General features: G+C 42.8%; 1 protein-coding gene across 6 annotated transcripts in view; it reads right to left on the bottom strand.

Annotated features, from left to right (window-relative positions):
• The window catches only part of psd2 (pleckstrin and Sec7 domain containing 2), a 32885-nt gene extending 17771 nt beyond the window's left edge, over positions 1-15114 (bottom strand). The window contains exons 1-4 of one of the 6 annotated variants that reach the window (XM_072396172.1): positions 14769-15114; positions 14147-14624; positions 7286-7746; positions 5826-6593 (exon numbers count right to left, since the gene is read on the bottom strand). In XM_072396172.1, the coding sequence (XP_072252273.1) occupies positions 5826-6593; positions 7286-7689 (1172 nt within the window). In that variant the 5' untranslated portion in view covers positions 7690-7746; positions 14147-14624; positions 14769-15114. Of the gene's footprint in view, positions 1-5825; positions 6594-7285; positions 7747-8516; positions 10766-14146 lie in introns of those variants that run through there. The other 5 variants (XM_072396171.1, XM_072396174.1, XM_072396173.1 and 2 more) reach the window with 5 other exon arrangements.
• Positions 15115-23203: the final 8089 nt, after the last annotated feature.

Below are 23203 nucleotides of genomic sequence, written 5' to 3'. Positions count from 1 at the left end.
TGTGTGTGAGAGGGAGACTCAGAAAGGGAGATGGATTCAGAGTGTGAAGGGTAGATATAAGGGTGCCACTGAACGAGCTTTGGGATGTATGAGAATTAAACACGCTCTTGTTTATGCATGCATGCTGCTGGCCCATGTGTCTTTCATGTGTATGTAGCATTTCTGCACTCGACACTGTGCATGAAAGAGATTAGTCCACACGCCAGAGCTGCTTCTCTGATATGGAAACAACTGTGCCTGGCTTTTATCTGCACTGCTTGGGCTCAGATCTGTTAGGCTGGCGTGGTAGAGGGAGGAACGCACACTCACAGCAATCTAACACATGCAAGCATGCAAATGAAAACTCAGAGGTACTAAATGCATGTACATTGTGTGCAGATGCTGCACCTCAATATTTCTCACATCATGGCCTTTAGTCTAAAATGGCATATGCATATGGGTTTTGCCTCGAGTATTCCTCTGTGAGCAGTTCCAGTGCAAAAAAAGCTACTCTGTGGTATGCATTATCACATAAGCAGCATTCAGCTTGTTGGCTCCTCTTGACAAACAGAGCCTGCACTGTAGTAAGCTGCTGAACAGACTGACACTGACAGACAGTGTCTCTTCAAGGCAATTTTTAGGCTCCTCGGTGGATTGAGTTAAGCTGCAAACACACAGACGATCTCCACAGAGCACCGAGAGATACAGCTCCTGCAAAGAACCAGACTCACCGACTAATTAACCAAACACAGATGTGACTGACTGTCTACACAACACATTGACTGAAATGCCTAACAAACAAGCAGGTTTGCTGACTAAGACCAGCCCTGTTCCATCTCATTAGCATGTGCTTTGTGGTATGTTCATGATATCTGCAATACTTTTACAGATTTTCTCCCCGTCGCTGTTGCCAGCTGCCAACTTTACTTCCTTAATCCACAGTGAGAACAATCAGAGGTAGCAGGAAGAGGATCTACAAGGAAAGTTTGGCCGAGGTAAAAGTAGGTTTCTTCCCTCCTCCCGGGGCATCATCAAAGCTTTGTTAGTCATCAAAGTTGAAGCATGGGCGTGTATGCATTCACCGGGGCTGCAAGATTTTAAAGCCGTCTAAACCGATCTGACTAAATGTATTAGGTTAAATCAGAAAATTAAGGTTTAGGTCATCTTACAGTATATCATATTCAGTTGAATAATCAGCAAGAATAAGATAATACTGATGAGAACACCTGAAGTAGAAAACAAAGCACTATTATTTGAAATGCATTCACAGAGAGAAGGCTAGACATGTTTACAACTGATATGACTACCTAACAGAGTTGCTGCAGCGTCTTGAGTCGCAGACGCTGATCCAAAATACATGCTGATGTTAACTTGCTGCACATTCACATTTGAACTGTTTTGTCATTTTCATCCACTCTCTATCACCAGTACTAACAAACCTAACACCTGTGCTGTAAAGACATGTTCAGAGGCACATGCCTTGCAAGCAAACCAACTGTGCTCATAATTTAATCTACACTGATTACATGAATTATTTGTCATTTCAACCACACTAACTAAATTGCTTGATCCATTTATCTGGTCATCCTCCACCTTTACATCTCGTGGCTCCATCATGTCAATATTTCAACAACCAATACTTTGGTTAAGGACTAGAGAAACTAATAAAGTTTCATAAGCTTCAGATGTGCCTGTGTTTAGAGCTAACTGGCCAGTATTGGCATATTCACATGTTAAACCTGGTCTCCACAGCACAACCAGTTTGGTCACACATGCAACCACAAATCTGTGGAGTGATACCAACTTTTTTCCTTGGCTGCACTAGTGCACCTAAGAGCTGTTTTATACCTTCACCAAGGCATCCATCTCCATCGCACTCGCCAAGCGTTTTACTCAGTGCAGACAAACAGACGTGCAGAGGTTGCTAACTGCTAACTGGTTGAAAGTTTGCTTGAATGGGCTGACAACAACGTATTTACAGAACAAAGAGGAAGAAGCATCGTCAAAGGACATAAATATCTGCAAATGGGACGATAACCATTATCTTAAAGTAACACTAGAGGATTGGCTAATTTTATACTCTTCGTCTCCCACAGTTGTGCAGCAAATCTCTGTGTAAGACCTGCACATATACAGCTAGACACATTAATTTGTTGTCATGTTGAAGCGGCCACAAAGACACCATCAAAAGCCCACAAAGATGTCATGCAACCGAAAAAGAAAGACGGTGTGATGCGGGGCTGGAAACCAAAGTTGTGAACTGAGGTACCTCAGCCTAGACATTCTAGAGCCATTTCAGGCCTGGGATTGTGCTCAGCAGAAGTCATTGTACTTCAAAATGAGTCAAAAGCGCATCGTTTTAAGGTTCACAAATTTCTTAAGTGATGCTTTGACACTTAGTTTCACTCCATCACAAACCAGATCTTTGTACACCTTCATTTCTGCCTTTTCTTCAGCAAAGCAAAGCTAAAGGAGCAACAACAACACCAACACAACCAAGAGCAGCTCGTCTGCTTGTGTTGCCTCTTTAAAATATAGATACCTACATTTCATGGAAGCGCACCTAAAAGAAAAAGCACGGTGCACCAGTGCAAAAAGTCTGTCTGTCGTCCTGAAAAACCAAGATGGAAAAAACCCAGTAATGTGTAACATCATCATGTTATCACTGTCGCTGTGAGAATATGAACAAGCTGACATAAGCATAAAATATAAAGCCGTAATGTTGCCCCACAGAGCTGTTAGCATGGCCATGGTGTGCTTACCAATGTATAGTTCATGTGATACAATTGGAAACTGCAGTGCAAAAACCTAACTAAAAATTTTGCTGTGACACAGTTTAATAGAAAATAAAATCAGATGTTGATGCCGACTGAAGAGACTGATTGACCAACAGAAAAACTAATGTTTGCTAAGATGTCTGACAGACAGAATTGACTTGCCATTTTTCATCTATTACTCTGTAGCTGCTTTGTCCAGTAGTGAAAAAGCCTAGTTGTCCGCGATGCCTTGGGTGTTGAAATGTGTGACAGTGGCTCCAAACAGGCAAGAATGGAGTAAGGAAGAGGAGAGGAATGAAAGATAAGGAGCAGCCGTAGAAAAACCCTGAGGGGGGGGAATGAAAGACGAGGGGATGCAAAGGATATAGGGGGAGGATGGCGCGTGTGTGTGTGTGTGTGTGTGTTAAGGGGGGTAGTTGAGATGAGATGGATCAAGTGGAGAAACTAATAGAGAGCCAGTAGGTAAGGCAGAGGATATGAAGGCAGTGAATGATAGAATCCAAGATACACCAGTACAGATTCTGCATCCTACTTTACACTAAAAGATTTTAAGAGGCAAACTTAAAGCTTTTTTTTTACTCTGTATGTTTATTATCTATAAACATTCTAAGTCCTATAGAAAAAAGAACATTTTCTCAATAGTGTCATTGCATTTTCATGATTGGCATTTATAACCATGTTACTTCAAGTCATTTCAACTCAATTGAGCTGAAAAGTAGTTCTTATAGATGATGCTTGCTCCCTTCCTCTAAAGCATAGAACAAGACAAACTTGACATGCATTGTTCTTCCCTTGTTCTCCCTTTTAATCCCCTAAAAAGCTAAAGTTGAATGGACATAAAGGACTTAGTAAATTGGATATTGTGAGTGTCTTTAAAACTTAAAACTTTCCCTTTAAGACCGACTAGCAGATGTATCCACTCTAGATTTAAGTGCTCAAATGTCTGGCAAGCTGGCCTGCACAGAGCAATAATCACTCACTTACACACATACACACTCGCATTCACTCCAAGACCCTGCTGGGCAGGGGGAAGCTGAAGACGATGATGTCATGACACAAACAATAGCTCATTCAGCTTGGCGCTGGTGGTCAGGAAGCAAGACCGTGCTTAAAGAACAACATCTGCAGAGTGGGGTGACACAGAGAGGAGAGCTCGGAGCAGAGCAGACATCCAAAATCCTCCAGTCATCCTACACTACCTCATATTGAGTTGTGAAGCACCAGGAGCGCCTGAAAGCAAATCCCAGCAGTTAGCTGAGCAGATCATGTTAAAGGTCTGTCCATCTTTTTGGCACACTAGTATGTTAGTAACTATAGAAACTGTGCAGGGGGCACGCCATGCCAGGCAGAGAGACCTATAGCCACGGCTAAAGTAAAGTTGCATGGTTTTTCCCATATGGTTCTCGTTACCGCCTCTCCCAGCAGTGGCTCTATACTGTCTTCCTCAACCCTCTTTAGTGCTATTAAGGTAATTATATGTATGAAAGTCATGTCAGCTGTGTTCCTGCAGTCCCATGTTGTCTGAGCAAATAAGAGTCAGAGTGGCTAACTTAGTGATCACAGAGGAAAATCTCCCTTTTCTAAACATATTCTGGCACTAAACTAGTCCTAAAAAAGTCTGTTACTGTTGAAAGGTCTTCTGTCATGAAGAAATCTATTCTAATTTGTCAGCGCTGGCGTTATCCTTCCGTACTGTGCAAGCGTGCTTTAAGAAAAATGGTTACTTTGGAAACACTCACAAAAATCTAAGCTGCGATCAGCCGCTCCGTTACTTGAAGCTGCTGTCTGGATTAGCCAGGCAATCAGTCACCATCATCGCCTCTCATTTTGAATGCAATAATCCTGTTTTAACAATGTTGCTGACTCCATAAAAAATGTAAACGTTTCCCTACCTGAATGTATGGAGTTGATTTTTTTGTTTGATCGATGCTGTTTCGGGCTACTGTATGAATGTAGCATTCTTACTGAAGCGCCGAAAGCTGTGCAACAATGTACAGTTGGTTTATTTTTCTTTGTAATTTCCCTTTAGGGTATTAACATAGTATTAATATGGGAACAAAGAGTTTTTTTTTGCCTGCACCTTGTGTTTTACTCACTGGTTGGTTTCAGTTTGGTCAACTAGTACGTTAACTAGTACGTTAACTAGTACGTTTTCTCCAGTCTTGCATGCATAAACAAATGACTGAAAAGCCAGACCTCATCATTTACCAACCCTCCCCACCCCCTCTCTACTTTCACTTGCTAGTGCCACCTGCTGGTTGAACCAAGGTCACAGCAAGTTAATTACACCTCAGTATGACTTCTGCCTAAAGCTTCAACAACTGGACACATGCTGTCCTCAGTAATCTACACATTCATCACATCAAATAACCCCCAAAACATGCCCTTTTATTTAAATATATATATATATATATACATGCTGCAAATGTCATCACATTTCTGCACTTCAATGTTTTTTCTAACAATGTGTACAAGAAAGCTGGATAATTGCTCTGCATCATTAACTTGCAATGACTATTCGAAGAGCAAATGTGGATATTTATACTGTAATGCACTGACTTTAATTTCTGTTGGCAACTACTAGAGGTCATTACAGCGGACAGGAATAAATACTGATAATATCCACTAAGAAATTCAGCCAGAACACAAAACAAAGTTCCCACATGGACTGTTTTATTCTTGTTTAAAGAGGACATAGTGTGGGTTTTCCAGACTTCAGTGTGGTGTTGGGTAAAAGGTCAGGGCCAAAAAGCCCAAATTCCACACCACGGGGAGTCACTGCTCCATGAAAGCACTGAAACACCTTGTTAATAATCCCGGCTTTTCCTCCCTTATTATCTGTGTAGCGATTTTGCATAATGCCTGCCTCCTGGTTTGTTTGGCACGCCTCAAACTAAGAATGAGCAGCTGCTTCTCATACTCGATCATTTCTGACCAATCAGCTCACCAATAGGAGCAGAATGGGCCTCTCAGGAGGGCAGCCTTAAAGAGATGAGAGCTAACAGAGCGTTTAGACAGGAGGTTAACTAAATGAGCCTCAAATTAAAATTTTGATTATCTGATTCTTACCTGATAGAGTTGATCATGGCTCCACAGCCTTCCAAAGCTCCTGGAGTCTCTGAATGGTATCCATTAGGGATAGCCCAGCGTCCCGGCTGGCTCAGCACAAACTCCGACCTGCTCCCTGGTATTGTTGTCCTCAACGGACTTCCTCCTATTCCAGCCACCGCTCCAGCACCCCGGACAGTGCTCCCCCCAGCCATGAGATCACCATCGAGGGCATCTGGACCGGCCTCTGCCCCTTCTTGCTCCTGAACTGTTGCCAACTCCAGCTCCAGCGGTTCGGGCCCCTGTAACAGCGCCCTCTGTTGGATGAGCGGTGTCAGCGGAGCCTCAAAGCTGACGCAGCTGTCCGTCTCGTCTGTGAGTGACAGCACGTCCAGAGAGTCCAGGCTGCTGTAGCAGGTCCCACCCCTCAGCAGGGCAGACTCTACAATGCGCTCAAATGTGGAGCTGAAGCCGTCTTTGTTGTCCACCTTACTTCTCTCCCTCTCCTCCTCCAACTCTCTGTCTTCCTCATCTTCTTCTTCATCCTCCTGAACTTGCTCAACGATCTGCTCGAATGCCGAGCTGAAACTGTCCTGGTTTTCTCTTTCATCCCCATCTCTCTGGGCCTCCTCTTCGTCCTCCTCCACTTCTGTGTCGGCCTGTTCTACGGTCGTCTCAAAATTAGAGCTGAAAGTGTCCAAGTTTGTATGTGTCCCCCCATCATCTCCTCCCTCATCCTCTTCACCCAGCTCATCCTCGTCATCATTCCCACCTATACCATTTGCCAGTCTGTGACAGTGATGAGAAAAGGTGAATTAGCATAATGGCACAGTTTCTTTTTGATACTGACACACATGCAACAGACAAACAACCAGCAGTGATCTCGTTCCTCTGTCTCGGCCCTTGCCTTGGCAGAACAAAAGATTTCAGCCTTAAAGGGTAACTGAAGCAGTCTGAAGGATGAGAAAAGGCGCTGCTGCATGAGACAATGTGAAAACCTATGTTGCTGTTTACTGCTGGACAGACTTTAGCCAAAATATCAGTTTAGTTTAAGAGAGATTTTCAGTAAAACAGTAGCAATGCTTTCTGTTGATCTTAACTAGGTTTTTTTTTTTATTGGTCTTTTTCAAAACACGCCTCTAATAAGCAGACATTAGAATACCGTGAGAGGGACTGGTTACTGGCTCATTTAGCGCTTTCTGTTGTTCTGTTTAGAAAACGCAAGTGAAGCACATTAAGCTAATTATGTGCCGGGAAGCCACACTGAGAAAACAATTTGCCTTTACAAATAATCGGGATAAAAAGACGATTACTCCACATTACTGAAAAACAACAGAAAGCAAACCAAACCAGTTTTAGGTGAAAATAAAAGCTCAGAGAGTGGTTTGAAACCTAAAGGAGAAAAGATTTGGTGACTGTGGGTTCACGCTTTAACTGCTTAAACAGTCTTTGTCAGAGTATGTATGATTTTGTGCACTAACCTCCCAGCTTGCTGAGGGTTAGTTTCCTCCTCTCCTGTAGATGATTGCATGTCTTCATTCTCCTTCCCCTCCTCTTCCTCTTTTATGTCCTCTGCCCCTGCTTTTGTGTGTTGATCCTCTCCTTCACTACTATCTGCCCTCTCCCTTTTCAGCTCTTCTTCTGCCTCATCCTTCACTTCTGCCCTCCCCTCCCCGGTGTGTGCGTCCTCCTGTGCCACCTCCTCTCCTCCTCTGCTCTCCTCTTCTTGTTTCCCTTCCTCTGTCATGTCCTTCGCCCTATCCTCTGGCCTCTCCTCGGCCGCCTCATTGTGTGGCTCTGTTGGTGGCTCAGTGGCAGTTGTGCTGGGCTCCACTGGGTTCTCAGGTGTGGTGGGAGAGGGCAGAGCCTGCCCCTCCTGGGTCATGGTGCGCTTCGCTGAGGGGAGGCGACTGTCCACTCCGGCTGGAGATGAAGACCAGAGCTTTCAATCAGCATCCAGGGAGAATAAAAAGACAGAGAGACACAGGACAAGACAGGAGAGGATAGTCAGCTAAACATTAAGATAAAGTGATAAGTGAAAATGAAACTTTGATAGATACCAATGCAGTCATTTGAGGATCTATCACAGAGGCCACACTCAACAAAGGAGCAGCTGTGAATATATGTGCTGCAATGTGCTTCTAGGCGTATAAGTGTGTGCTGCTGAGAGACATATATGTTTGCAACATTTGGTCCTCTGCACCAGATAATCTCATAACAGTTGGGTTATGAAGGACAAGGAGGGCAGAAAAGGGTAGAAAGAGGAGAAAGCATATGAATACAGACAGGCACAGAGAGAGAGATTTAACAAACAGAAGATTCCTGTCAAAATGCTCCTGCTAGTTCACTGGCTCTTGATCGATGTGGAGAATCCTGCTTTCACGGCACTTTCGGTGATAGTAGCCTTATTGATGAACTGCAGTTGTAACTTGCCTGTTTGCTCGAGCAGTCGGAAGCCTCTGGGCTCAAGGGTAAATGCTAATGGACGGCTTTTAATTACTGCAGACTTAAAGCTGGCTTTGATACGTTCTTCTTTTTCTTTAAAGAAACACGAGCTATTTGCTGACAATGGAAAACAAATCAGTGCTTTTGATGTTTGTTTGGGTTTTTTTCTGTGACTGTAAAGTAAATGAAATGTCAGGCTGAATTGCCATTAGTAAAACGAGCCATTTTACAAAGAGGAAAACCTCCATTTGTGTCGTAGATACTGACTTTGTTACAGAGTGCAGCTGGGAAGCAACCCTGTCTGCCTGATCCATCCATAGACTCGCCAGATCTCAGCACTGCTGAATCATCTGCAGCAGGGGACTTGTAGCACAACTGCAATAAAATATTTACTGGCATTCAAAGCTTTTGTGATGGCATGCAGATGCAAGCGAAGAACTAGTTAGGCAGAGAGGAACATCTTTAAGCTGCCAAAGAAAACTCTGCGGTCTCTTAGGAAATTTCTAGAAATTCTTCGTCGAAGAAAAAAAAAAAACAGAGCCAAGGTAGAGAGGAAAGATTTGTGGTGGGCGAGGATGTGATGCTTTGGTTTAACCCCTAAGTGTGAGGACATCGCGGGCCCACTAATATTCAGACTCATATTTCGGCCTGAATAAGGGGAAACTGTCTAGTGTTGTGGTAAGAAATACAGGCAACATATCTGCACTTAAAGTATCATTTCACAGCCAGGCAGTGTCTCTAATGTGCCCTCCTCTAATCCTCTTCTCCCTCGCTGCTGCTACTCTGATCTCAAAGGACACTCTGGCTGATTGCTCAACAAATTCTCCCTGAATCCATGATCAGTGATTGGTCTGCTGTTTTTTTTTCTTCTTCTTTTTTGGGAACCAGACAGTTTTGGTATGCTCCATCTGCAGAAGCATCAGTCGTATAGCACTTAATAGTTTGGATCAAATGCTGTTTATAGCTGCATTATGACAGTGAGAAAAGAGCACGCCAAAGTAATGGATCTAAAAGCTTTTCTGTCCTAAATCAATCAGAGATGAGTATCTTGCTGACTGTCTTCAAAGCTGTATTAGTATGATCTCAGAATAATCCCAAACTCAAGTAATGAATATCCAAATGACATTTCCAACCTGAGTTTACTGCACTCTGTGCACAATTTTCATTTGTTTATGCTATTCAACATCGAGGAATTTGCACATATTAGCATGCAGTCAAATCCTCACACCGACGGGCTCAAATGAAACAGTGACACATCTCCATAAAAGGAAGCAGGGAACAGTTATGAAAGCAGACACGATAAGTGGGAATTCTGATTCTCCCTCCCCGTGTGTCCTGTTTTCCTCCCACTCTGTCCTCTTCATCTGTTCTACATTATGTTTCTCTGCTGTCTCACGGTCTAACTCCGCTCTCTCTTTTCTCCGTCTCAGCCTCTCATTTAGCGATAATTGAGCTAAATGGGTCTCATCCAATGGGAGAAAAAAAAAAAAAGAGAGCTTTGGAAGTGAGAGACTCTGTGAATCCGACTGCTGAGGAGGGAGCAGATGTGCTCGGGCACCCTGCATGGACAGATGGAGAGAAAACAACCAGTGATAGAGAAAGTGTGGTTACGAGACCGAGTGTGTGTCTGAGTCTGTTTTTTTTATGTATTCGCTGCCAATCAGCAAGGACTAAATGCATTCCACTCCTGTCAGCAAAAAACAGAGTCTCCTAAGCCTTATCAATTTCCTTTAATTGTGATCAGACCACATGGCAATTATGTGAACGACACACAAACACATACACACACCACTAAATGCCCCCCTTTGCCTATCTCGAAGCACATCATCGACTTAGAATGACGCAGAAAAAAGACCAAGTTAGCATTAAATTACTCTTTTTGTGCCTGTTATGTCTCTCTCTGTCTGCCTGCCTGCCTGTCTTTCCATCCCACAAACACACACACAATGGAAAGAATGGACACAGACATGCAGGAAGTCCACAGTCCGCTGAGAATCTCCCCTGATCAGCATGGCTGGTCTCCTCAGGAGGCAATACTACTGACGGGGAAGAGGCTGGAGGATTTGGAATGAAAAGAAAACAGTGAAAATGCCATCTCAGACGGTCTCACGAGAGGATGAAGCCTAGTTAAACGTGGCGCAGAATGTTGCTGCATTGCATCTGCCTGCTCGACTTCTCCCACTCTTAGTGGCGCACAAATAGACACGTTAACAAACTTGCATCAAACAGGAAATGCATAATGTTAAAACTGATCAAACTGTGCGATCCATTTACAGCTGGGAGGGAAACTGACTGCACTTGTCTATCTTCAACCATCTGTCCTGCAGAGTGGCTGTCGGCTATGAGTTGAACATTCAAACTAACATTCTCGGAGTGTTGAATAAGAACGACTGTTATGATATCAGTTATATTAAAATACAGGATATGAGAGCAGAGATAGTGTGAGAGAAACAAAAAGGTGTTTAACGCTGACAATGGTTGACGGTGGTCAGAATGAAAATACTTAGCATTCTGTAGCACTGTTATCAATAGTATGATAGCACCTATTTTAAAAAATATTGATGCATAACATATAGCGCCGGTTTGTCTGAAAATACCAGGGTATCATTTTTTGGCCACATTTCACATGACTTTGGAATGCTCCAAATGTGCAGTGCAACATAAGTAGTCAATAATGCTATTGTTTGCATGGTATGATAACCACGCTGGCAGTTTGACTGACCAGTCCGGATTTAAGAACAGACTCTCACAGTTTCAGAAAGGTTTTGTTCCTTCGTTTCCGTTAGCATTACACCACACTGCAACACGATACATTACAGTGCCCTTATTTTAATATTGTTATTGACCAAAGTTTGTCCAACACTGTGGACTGCGGTAGAAAACCTTCGAGACATTCGGCCACTTCTGACTTTCTCCGTTGGAGAATTCAGATTCATTCGACATGCGCTCCTTTCGGTTACTTGAGTAGTGATTTTGTCAGATGACGGTGTGGTTATGAAATCAGGATTTCATTTCATCATCAGAGCATGCTTCAAGCGACCGAAAGTTGACACTTAGTCTTATGGGCTGATTTTCAATCCCAATCGCAGATGTGTTAAGCAGCCTGACAAAAGAAACAGAAAAACATATACCATATATATATATATATATATATAAATAGATATATATGTTTAGACAATTAATCCTTTTATGACTTTCAGCAGGGTATTACTCTGCAGCGCGGCCAGATTGACTGACTGTAACATGATTTAGTGGAGAGGATTACCCAGGATTCACAGTGAGTTTAACAAATGAGAGAGCTATACAATTGGAAGAGAATTCAGTTGTAGGTTTTTGACCCATCTTTCTATCTATCTATCTATCCACCCATCCATCCATCTATCCATCCATCTATCTGTGAGTACATGGTTTTGAAAGCGCTACTCTGCCTGCAGACACTCGTGTTGAGCACTACTGCACCACCTTTTCCCGTGTTTAAGTGGTGAAGCAGGCCACCAATTGACCACTCTAAACCTGTCTGACCTCATCACGCTCAAAGTGCTGTCCACACTTATTTCAAACAAAAACGTTTGCGGGCAAGTCCTTTGTCTGCGCTCTTTGCCACCTCAAGGGCTTCTTACTAAGAGGTGACACCACGAGTGGCGTGGGGGCTGCAGTGCTGCCTGCACTGACAACAAGCTGATGATCCTGTTTTCAAATGAGTGTAACTCAAGCTAAAAATTCAATAAGAAGCCCATTGAGAGGGAACCAAAACCTACATTGGGTGGTGGCACATGTTTTGCTTTAGCTTCACTTTCATCAGAAAATGTACAGCAGAGCAAAAACAGAGAAATTAGAAGGTAAAAACTCACCAAGGACTTTACAATAGACACCGTAAACACTAAGACCCTCTGGGACCACTACCCACATACTTTTCATAAAGAACTAATTAGCAATCAAAAGGACTTTATGAAGCTGCCAGCCGTACTGATGGATACTATCAGACCTGCATACTAAGGACACAGCAGGGAAAACTCCCCTACTGTTCCCTCCTCCTCTCTTTCGCCATGTTTCAGTGAAACATGCTGAAAGGGGAATGGAGGGTGAGGGGGTGGTACTGCAGTCTGATACTATGAATGACCTACTGACCCTGTTCATGATACGGAGGGCGAGCTCTGCAGACCACGCATATACACACTCAGGTAGCGCAGAGATAAAGTCACCTTTAAAAATGCTGCTGCAGGTGCAGGGAGGAAGAAAACCATTTCATCATTTCCTGCTTGTGAGCCAGCACAGGAAAGCAAGAAAAAAGGGACTTGAACGCGGTCCAGGGTGTTTTCCTAGCCTTTGTGCCTGCTTACAACAAGTCACACCAGAACGACCACATAGCCTCAATCTAACTACGCAAGCCTATTGGAGCATTAACAGTCAGCCCGCTCCCGAAAACCACCCCAATATGTCACTTCGTGGCCATCAAGGTCAGCTGTCTTCTCTCATTTTGTCTCTTTGAACTCGTACATCTACATACACGCCCACATAAATGTGGTGATTCATCTTGAAAATGTGTCATGTTGGGCCAGAGGACCCCTGCACCCCCAATGGGTTTTGTTGCAGATGAGCCTCGGAGCTAATAAAGTCTTCAGAGGAACGATAAGAGGGAAAAGACATCAAGAGAGAGCCAGAAGAAGAGAGAGGAGAGCACTATTTGGTACGGAACTGATGCTGGTGTGTCAAGATGTCTGTGACTTTTGTACGGGGGGAGGGGGGGGGTACAACGGATCGAGACGAGAGAAGTAAATGTCTATAATTAAGATAATAGCGACTCTGCTTTTTGGGATGAAAAAAAAGCAACTAGCAAACACCGGTTTTAAAGTAGTCTCCAACATACAGAAGAGGGAGAGAAGGTATATGTGGCCTATAGGTCAGCAGCTCAGTCTAACCTTGAAAGAGGATCATTATATTTCAATAATATTCCTGATTATAATTAATTAGACACCCTATGGTAGTTTGTAGAGGATTTAGGCAAGTAGAATGTGTCCAATGGCATTTTTAATCACGTGTTACCTCTTTAATCTCCATATGGAGGTTTACAGGATACTTTTACTCTTATATGCATACATTCTACTCTAATGTATAATTACCAATACACTTAGACTTAAACTAACACCAGAAAGACCAGGTTTATTGTCTCCGTCTCTCGCCCGTCTCTTTCCCAGTATATGTTCGTGTGTGTGTGTGTGTGTGTGTTAAAGAGAGAGAGAGAGAGGGAGAGCACAGCGCGAGACAGCCATGTTCTCCCAGCCTCCTCGAGCCAGTAACCATGACAACAGGATGGCTGGGAGACACGGTTCAAGCTCAATCGAGGCCGGTGTCTTTCTTTTCCACTAAAATAGACCTTGGTCGCGTTTCAAGATCGACTTGTCCCTCTAAAAGCGCAGAGGAAACGCGTTTCTTTTCCTCTTCTCGGGGGACAGAGTGCGAGACAAACACAAACACACCACCATAAAAATAAAAAAACATTTTTAAAAAAATCCACGGCCCGTGTGGTGCAAATCCTTCAGCCTAGCTCTACGAACACCGCTGTCCGAAAGCGGGCCAATGCGGGAAGATGTGTGTGTACATATACATATACATGTAGTGTGTGTGTGTGTGTGCGTGTGTGTGTGTGTATCTTTGGTCACATATTAGCTAGAAAAACAGGACGCGAAACCTCAGCCTCCGTCAGAAATGTTATTGTTCCCCTCGCAGGATAGGAAAACAGCTCAAATTTAAAAATAAAAAAACGTCACGTCTCGTCTAACTCAATGTGGGCTTTGAGAATAGCGTTTAAAAATAGGTGTTTAGTGCTAACACAGTTCTACTAGCTTAAAGTAGGAACAGTTTAAACGCGTATGATAAATGAACGTATCTTCACTCACCGGGAAAATGCGTCCCGTCAGAGGCTGAGAATGAGAGTTTTGCGGCGGCGGACTCCCCGTCTGCTTCTCCACATCCACACCGGGGAATAACACTGACAGGCGGGCTCTTTTTTTCCCTCAATTTGTTCTCAGCTCAGCGTCCTTCCCGGCTGCCCCCCTCACGCCGGTATGCGCGTGAGACAGTGGTTCACGTCCGCCGACAGAACGAAGCTCTTGGTATAGTCTCGCGCCTCTGCGCTGACTATTAGGGGCACGCGGGAGGTCCAGGCGGCGGAGTGCGATTACTTACCGGATTGATGAATGGATGGATGAAGGTCCTCCCCGTCCCCTACGCTCTAGCCTCCGTGTGTTTGAGTGGCAGCTGAGAAATTGTAAATCCGCTCCTCGGACTGCTCGGGAGCACCATCACTCTCCCGTAGTTAGAGCGCGGTGTGAACAGGACGTGTCTGAAGGGCCTGTTGATATCAGACACTGTAGCCTGCAGTGAAGATTAACACACTGTCGGTCGTGTTTACACACGTGGCTCTCCTCTGTGACCAGTGACGATAACAATGCAGAGCTGTAATCCATAGATATATATTATTCAAATTAGACTATCTTTACTGGCGTAGCCTGTGCTTACTGAGCGGTTCCCAGACTGAGCACTTTGGCCATGGCCAAATAATCTTGAGAGGCTTCCAGGATGTCCTCAGAGTTATGGGTGTATTAGCTTTTGGAAGAATGTTGTTGACTGGAAAGTTAAGAAATTGAGTTGAAAAAAATACCATGCTGATTATTTACAGACAGTCAAATAGTGCTATCCAAGGTTTAAAGTCCTGCAGCTGTCATAAGCTGGATTTTGCATTGGTCATGCTGAAGTTCAGTTTGAACAGGAATTTGTCTGCAAAGGAAAACATGACCTATGAAACTGTCAATAGCCTGCCTGATTCATAGACAACTCTATTGTCTAATATTGAACAGATCGGTTTAAATATGCTAAACCTAAGTATCAAATAAAGTGAACAACACATGCCTAAAATTGGTAACAAATTATAAAGGGTTCAATTTGAATTGGATATGTGGTGGTGTAGTGGTTAGAGCCGTCGCCTCACATTGAGAGGGTTCCTGCCTAGAATCCCAGAATGTGTGTGTTCTCTTCTGGTCCTCCAGCTTGGACCTTGAACTGGATTAAGCAGATATAGAAAATGGATGCATGGATGAATTGTTGGCCTCCACATTCAACCTTCTAGATTTTTAAAGTGTCCATGTAATGGTGATTAAGGTTTTCATTTTGCATATTATAAAGCTTTATGTGCATGTGAAATATCCACAGAATTACAAGCCTGAATTCCACTCCAAAGGGAGTCATTTCCTCCCACACAGAGCTTTGGAGGGCACTGAACAGAAACACATCATTAACAGCCCGGGCTCCCTTTCTCTGTTACTCGTCTACATCCCCATGAATCTTCATATGCTGAATAATGCCTGCATAGTGGCTAAATTCCAACATTTTTTGACCAATCAGTGCAGACTGAGGCATTCAGGAAGGTGAAATTATGCAGACAGGAGCTGGACAGGAGAAACCGAGTATTTCAAAGAGTTTTTTTTTTTTTAATAGTATAAAGAATATAGAAACTTACACACAAGCAAAATCAGCTTTCGCAGGGTATCGAGCTCTGTCGATCTTGAAAAAGCCTTGTTTGGCATCAGACCACTTTTCCACTTTTATCTTTTCTTGTCCATAAATGAACATATGACTCATCACATTTCATATTTACAGGGTTTATTGGTGAGATTTCTCAAACTCTCTTTTCTAAAGGTGTTGTCCATGTGGGGGGAGACTGCCAACACACAGTTATATGAGCTAGAGAACAAAGATAGATAGCAGTCATTGTGATGTGACTTTTCTGTAAAACCATGAAGTCAGTGTTCACTGAGTGTTCATGCCTTTGTCTATATGTACATACAATATGTGTGAGTGTGTTTGTTGACACAGTACGGTATGAAATAATCGCATCAAAAAGATGTGTTCTCAGAGGCCGTGATATAGCTGTGGTGCACGACTTGGTGTCAGACAGCGAAGGATTTGAGACAAATGTTATAAAGCCTGGGCTTACAATGCTGCCTGTTAGCATTCAATCTGAATTAGCTTCTATCTCCTCCGACTGTAGTTTGGTCACCATCCATGTTCAAACCCCTAGTATCTTAATCTTAATTCCCTTTCACTCATCTCCCACATGAAAATTCAGGACACAAACATAAAAAAAAATCAACTTTAAAATGTTTGTATTTTTTATTTATATATTGTACACTGCCCTGACAATACCGTCTTAGTCAAGGTTATGAACAGAAAAACATATACGTATACATATACAGGGATATGTCTCTGCTCTGCATTGTCGGCTGCTGAGATTTCCCAATGCTTTCTTTCAGGGCCCTGAACGTCCAAGTGGATTGAAAACATCAACTCGTGATGATCTCCGGTGATCGATTGCACAATAGAAGGAGGCTGGAATTGGGGATAGGGACTAAAAATAGATAAAAACAGAAGATGAAGGAAAGGAAGAGAAAGAAAAGGGATTAAAGAGAGGAGAGCGATAAATGAAGGAACAGAGATGATGAGGATGGAACAAAAGAGCCGGGTGTGTGTTTGAAGACAAGGGGAGGAGAAGGTTAGAGAGGCAAGGCCGACACAGCAAGACAGGTGAAGGGGGGGTTTCCAGGGAGAAAGATGAAGAGGAAGGAAGAAAGAGTGTAAGGGGGGAGTGCAAGGTTGAAGATGACAAAGAGAGTTCAGAGAAGGCACAGATTGGCCAGAGAGATTCGCAGAAATAGTTTGGGGGAAACCCAGCGCAGATGCAGTGTCAATCCTAATAATTAATTCATTAACCTGCCTGGCTCCCCTCCCCCTTTTTAGCCACACACACCCACACATGCACTCATTGCTCCCCGCTCTGTCCCTCCTCTACGTCTCAGGAGATGTAGATGGATGGATGGATAGAAAAATGAAGAGGTGGGTCTGCAGCTAAGTGACATCTGCAGAGCCGTGATGGAGGCAACGTGTTGGGAACAACGGAAATCCCTGATGTGACAGTAGGAGGGGGGGCAACTGGTGAGGAGGAAAGCTAACAGCTTGGCTGGCTGGGGCGGGTGGTCTCCTGTAATGGTGCATATAAGTGTGTTAATGTGCACGTCTGTGTTGGCGGAATATGTATATGTATGTGCTCCATCATGCATGCATTTACTAATGTGTGTGTTCATATATGCAATCACAATGAGTGTGTATGCATGTGTGTTCAAGTATGAAAAGAAAGCTGGCATTGGGGATGATAAATCAATATGCTGATGCTGGTCTACTGAAGTAATAACATTGGGAGTATAATCAAAACGAGGGGGAGGTGCTCAACAGCTCTTTGTGTTCATGTGTGTGCATATATGTGTAGGCGACACATGGACGCAAGCATTTGCACACACCTGGACCTCCTGCAGCATTCCTCTGCAAATGCTCCTAAATATTACTCAAAAAGACGTGCACACAGGTGAGGCAGTGTGCACATATGCACACAGACACAACAGGATGCAGCTGCTGCTGACTGAGGTGGATTTAAACAGAGAAATCCTCCAAACAAGCATCGATCCGCAGAGTTTACATCGCCAGCTCCGTCTGCCACGGCAGGCTAAACAACAGGGAGCTCTCTGAGACAGCTGGGGAGCACACACACACAAACAGGAGCCATGGCGTGCACATACACAACATGCACAGATCACAGAAAGTGTGCACACATGGTGTGGGTCTTCACAGCAAAGTCTGCCTGAGTATAAAAGCATGTTTGCATCTCTAATGTCTGATATTAAATGAATGAATGTGTGTGTGTGTGTGTGTGTGTGTGTTTAGATTTGCTGCAGAGGACAAACACAAATGGAAATAGTTGGTTTCAAAGCTGTTGCACTGCACACGAAGGCTCCCAAGATAATATCCCAGAAGCTGTGTCTTGTAAAACCTTTCCTGTTTAGAAGGAATCATTAGACCAGTTCAGCTTTTAAAGAAGGCCCACAGCAACTAGTTTTACAGTTAAATAATAGGAGCCGTGTTCAGAGGAGACACGCAGCGGAAAAATCATCTGCCTGCAAACCGATATGAACTTAATCCACACCTCTATGTTAGCAAAGGATCACATGATTATATAACCCCGAGCAGTGATGGTGTCATACACTGATCAGCTGCAACATTAAAGCCACTGATAGGTGAACAACCTTGTTAAAATACAATGTTCTGGGAAACATAAACATTGTTGCTTGCCAAGAACAATCCCCATGGCAACTGGACTCCATGACTGCAGCGGCCGGCCACTGCAGGTCGATGCAGCCCTCCAACTTCAGGAACGCAACAGAGAGTTCAATGAGCTGGCCCAACACTCCCCAGACACCAATATGATTGAAGGTTGATCAGATGCTTCTGCACAAACCTGCCAGTCTTTTCTTTTCTTTCATTTCTTTGGCCTTTGTTCTTATTGATTTGGTTCAGTTTTCAGTAAAGAAGCTTAAAAAATCTCACTCTACACCACCTGCCCAGCTACAAATGGCAAAACACTGGAGACCAGCTCCTGGATTTGATGGAGATTTGAAAGAGTTAGTGAGTGATTAAATGTTTGGTTTCAGATTTACCTGGTTGCAAAATGCATAAATTGTTGGCCCAAAAAAAAACCAACACATCTAGCATTGAAATTAAGGGGTTTCCCAAAAATTATTTAAACTCTTTCTTTGCACTTAGCACTAAGGCACCACCAGTAACACAATGGCCTCGTGCCATTTAACTCACGTGTCAAGATTCCTGCCAGACTGTGACTGATTCAGAGGAAAGAGAAGTGAGACTTCATGCCCACCTCCATGTTGGACATGATTATTTAGCTGCACGCCTTTGTGTTAGACTCCAGTGATTCCCTTGACTACTTCATCAGCATTCATTACCCCTGAAGAGGTGGGGGACACAGCATGTCAGCACTTGTAGTATGCATGTGTGTGTGTGTGTGTGTGTGAGCATAAAAATGTGTACGCCTGTGTAGGTGGCTTTCATCTGGGTCATCATATCTACAGGCACAAAAAAGCAGGTTACAATGACACAGTTCACTCCACGTGACAAAGACAAATTGAGCGAAGGACTTATTCGCCCAAAATTTCCCCACAGAAATGAAAACACATACAGAGCTTCACTGCTTCTTTATGGAACCCAATCTGTGTTTGTGTTCACACACGTGCAACTGTGTGTGTGTGAGAGAGTGTGAAAGAAAGGCGACCAGACATACAGACACACGAGGAAAACATGGACGACCTTGCCAACGTGGCCACAGAATGTGCCATGTGTGTTAGAGAAGCTGTGCATGTGTACCAACTATGAGTCTGCTGGGCATCCCAGTCAACGGACTGACCGGTCACCATGGCAACAGTGTCACACTCTGCCTCTGTTTGGCAAGTTGGGAAATGGAAGACACATGAAAATATGGAACTTAGACCCAGAAGACAATTGAAAAGTTTCAGGGTGGCAGCACATTGATGAAGAGAAGTCACTCTCAATTTGCACAAATATTTGAACCACCTCATTGTAGAAATCTCTCCAGTACATTGTGTATGTGGGGGATTAAACCCTGGCCGTGGCAGCAAAACATCTCTACGTTATCTGCTACCAATACAAAGCAGCAGACAAAGTTTTTAGCATATTGAGGCAACAATCCCAGATATTTTCTCCATGAGTTGCTGGAGACCAAACTGATCTTAAAATGAGGATGAATATTGGATTTCCAAATGGTCAAACGCATGGCCTAATAGATCTGCAAACATCTTCACCAACACATTGATGACAGTGACTTTATTATATGGTGATGATATATGAAACACTTTGTGCCTCTCCTCTCAACATTGATTAAGCTTGCTTTAATCGCTATAGGACGCTCCTGTGTGCTCATTCAGCTTTATTATGTAATCAGTCAAGCAGCCCCTCTGGTGATGCTCACGCTCACTGTGGGCCTTCCTATTCAACCCATGTAAAACTTTGTCGCAGTAAAATGTTAATTCAGGGATGTAGGTGGATTAATTCCCACAGCGGATGTTTATATGGCTTTATGCACATAATAATTAAAGTCTGTATGGAGTAATAAGTTAAAGCATGCTACCACAATAAGAATAAAAAGCATCATTTTGGGGTAAGGGCCCTTAAGGCTTTGGAGGCGAGCAGTAAGATTTTAAAAATCAATACAATATTTTAAAAGGAGTGCAGGCAGGCAAGCACAGGGGTGATGTGTCTTTCTGTCAGGGAGCCCTGTCTGATATGGGACTGACTGATGATAGTGTTGTGAATCACAGGAGCCAAGCCAAGATTAGACAAAAGCATGCATAACTTTTTGTAAGAAGCAGTTGAAAGGAATTGCCTGATTTTTAGATTGTGTTCAGATGCAAAAAACAAGACTGAACAACATGTTTGACTTGAGCATGAAAAGTGAGTTTAGAATCAGCCTGGACCAAAGCGAATGTCCTCCAGTCTAATCATCACTTGATTTAAGGACACATTCAGCCATCCAGGTTTTTTATCAGAAAGAAAAGGTGTGAGATACATGAGTTTTATCTGGTATCTGGTACAGCTGAGTGTCACCAGTGTAATGATAACAATATAAATGATAATGTACATCAAGTTTTGAATAACCTGGCCAAGAGTAGCATGCAAATAAAGAATAGAAGTGGGCCAAGAGCAGAAATTTGCGCCATGCCACAAGTCAAATGAGCCATTGAGGAGATAAAGGTATACAGTGAGATGGAAAAGCTTCTGTTGGAAATGAGTGCAATAAGCTAAGAGCCAAATCCTTAATTCCAACCCAGGACTTTAAAAGATGCATGAGGATGTTCTGAATAACAGTATCAAAGGCAGTGCTTAAATCTAAGAGTTCTAATCTAAAATTGAGCATTCTACTCAATCTGCATGGAGCACTCAATCTGTAGTGGACTTCTTATCAAGTGTAGTGTCTGTACTTCAAAGTGCTCTGAAACCAGACTGGAAGCTGTGTAAAAACGCTTATTATTCATAAACATAAAAAAGGACAGTTTGGAGATTGGTTAGTAGTTCCGTAGTTACAGAGTTTTCAGCTAGGACAGAAAAAGTGCAGTATCATGGTAAGATGCTAAATAAAATGCCCAAGGGCACAACCTCCAGCAGTTTATCCAGGCAGTGAATTACATTGGGGACTGCAGCAAATCCTTCTTACAGAATGTTTAACCACATGCATCTCTCATGTGACTCACAAAGTTCATCCTCTGCACAGAACATGCTGAATGTCAGCCCATGCATTAAACATGGGGCGGTTGAGGGGAGAATATGGGAATACCAGTCATTTTTGCCACAGAAGATCAAGCTGGTCATGTTCTTGAATAGGACGCTAATAGGGGAGACTTGACTGTAACTGTTGATGTCATCTAAGGCATATATTCCTTTAAATGCATTTAATGTAGAATTTGCATTGTCATGCAGAGTTAGTATCAGCTAATACTTTGCCTATACTAACTTTGCATGACAGTGTCTTCTTAACTTACTGTGCCTGTTTGATTATAGGGGTCAAAGGTCATCGTATCTAGATTAACATGTTAGTGCTGCAACCTTTTGCACAAATTTGCATCTTTGTTTCTCCTCACTCACCAAATTTATCTGGGAATTTGCACCTGACAAACATGAGGTGGACCGAAAAACTAACATTAAACCAGGGACAGAAGTTTTAAATCGTATGTGCAGTTTAGAGGAGCTTGCTAGCAAATGCAAGATGGTGCATGTCAAAACATTAATAAAATTGCATTCAAATTTGAATTGCATTTATTAAAAGTATCTTTTGATGCTTTAAAAGTCTTTAAACCTTTCAAATGTTCTTAAGCATGGGATAATAGACCAATGGTCAGCTAAACTATGGTCAACAATTACGGGGATTTTAATGAAACTAAAGACACAGCAAATTAAGTTTCTTTACTGGTCTAAAAATTCCAAGTTTTTAAGAGAAGTGTATGTAAAATGTAAACATATTTGTACAAACTAAGGATAAATTAATATTTTCATGTTGCACACATGTTTGTTTAGTATAATTACACGCTTGGTTTCATTTGTTTTTCTCTAACCAGAGTTTCATTCATTGGGATTTAAGATATCGGGAACCTTTCACTTACAGTTTTAATGATTTTACCTGCTATTGTGCATCCCTCCAGCAGAGGGTGCTGTTTATGCATTAATACAGTTTGAACGAGAGCACTTTTCTAAAACCTACCACGTGGATCTAGATTTCCCAAGGTGTGCTTCTTACTTAAAGACATTTTATAACTAAAGACTGTGACGGGTAAATGATGAATAATTTCTTCCCTAATGGAATTTGTTTCCCAGAAGTTCCTGATAACACCTCCAGTGCAATTCAAATGTATGTTCACATAGTGATTAGAGATAAGTAGGCACTATATAGAGATATTTAAATAATTGTGTTATGTCCTCACTTTGGCCACATTTGCATATATCAGGCTTTTCATGGAGAGAAGTTGAGCTTCAAAGCAACATCTGAGGTCATGGTGAGAATTATATCTGGAAAAGTGGACTGGGGTTACATATTTACTGTTGGAATTGGATTAAACCTCCCAATCTGCTTGCATTAATCAGTATAGGTCATCACCTAAACTGACCAGTAAAGTTGAGTGGAGTTGTGAGTATCTGATCTGACCTTCAGCTTCCTGCCCTGATACCAGAGACTAAACTGAGGGGTAAACAAACAGGCGTCTGGTATCACTGAAACACTAGTTTTGGTGGAAACTCAGAACTATCGACTGATGACAGCACATTGGTTTCATTTCAGGTTCAGATTAAATGTCAGTGACCTGGTCCTATGATGTCTTTTACTCTTACTTAAGCAAACCAAAACCGTAAATTACATTTTCTCAGATTTATTTTTTAAAATTCTATCTCATAACTGTCTGGCTTGCTCATTTTAGTACTGTCGAGTTTTTTTTCCTGCTTCAGTCTTTCTTTAACTGTCCCATTTGTATAAGATATGAAGTATCTTCCAAACC

This window comes from Leuresthes tenuis, unplaced genomic scaffold (genome assembly GCF_036924035.1).
Source record: "Leuresthes tenuis unplaced genomic scaffold, fLeuTen1.0.hap1 SCAF_11, whole genome shotgun sequence".
In the NCBI taxonomy this organism is placed as follows: domain Eukaryota; kingdom Metazoa; phylum Chordata; class Actinopteri; order Atheriniformes; family Atherinopsidae; genus Leuresthes; species Leuresthes tenuis.
Note: the sequence above shows the minus strand (reverse complement) of the source record. Positions and strands in the feature narration are given on the sequence as shown.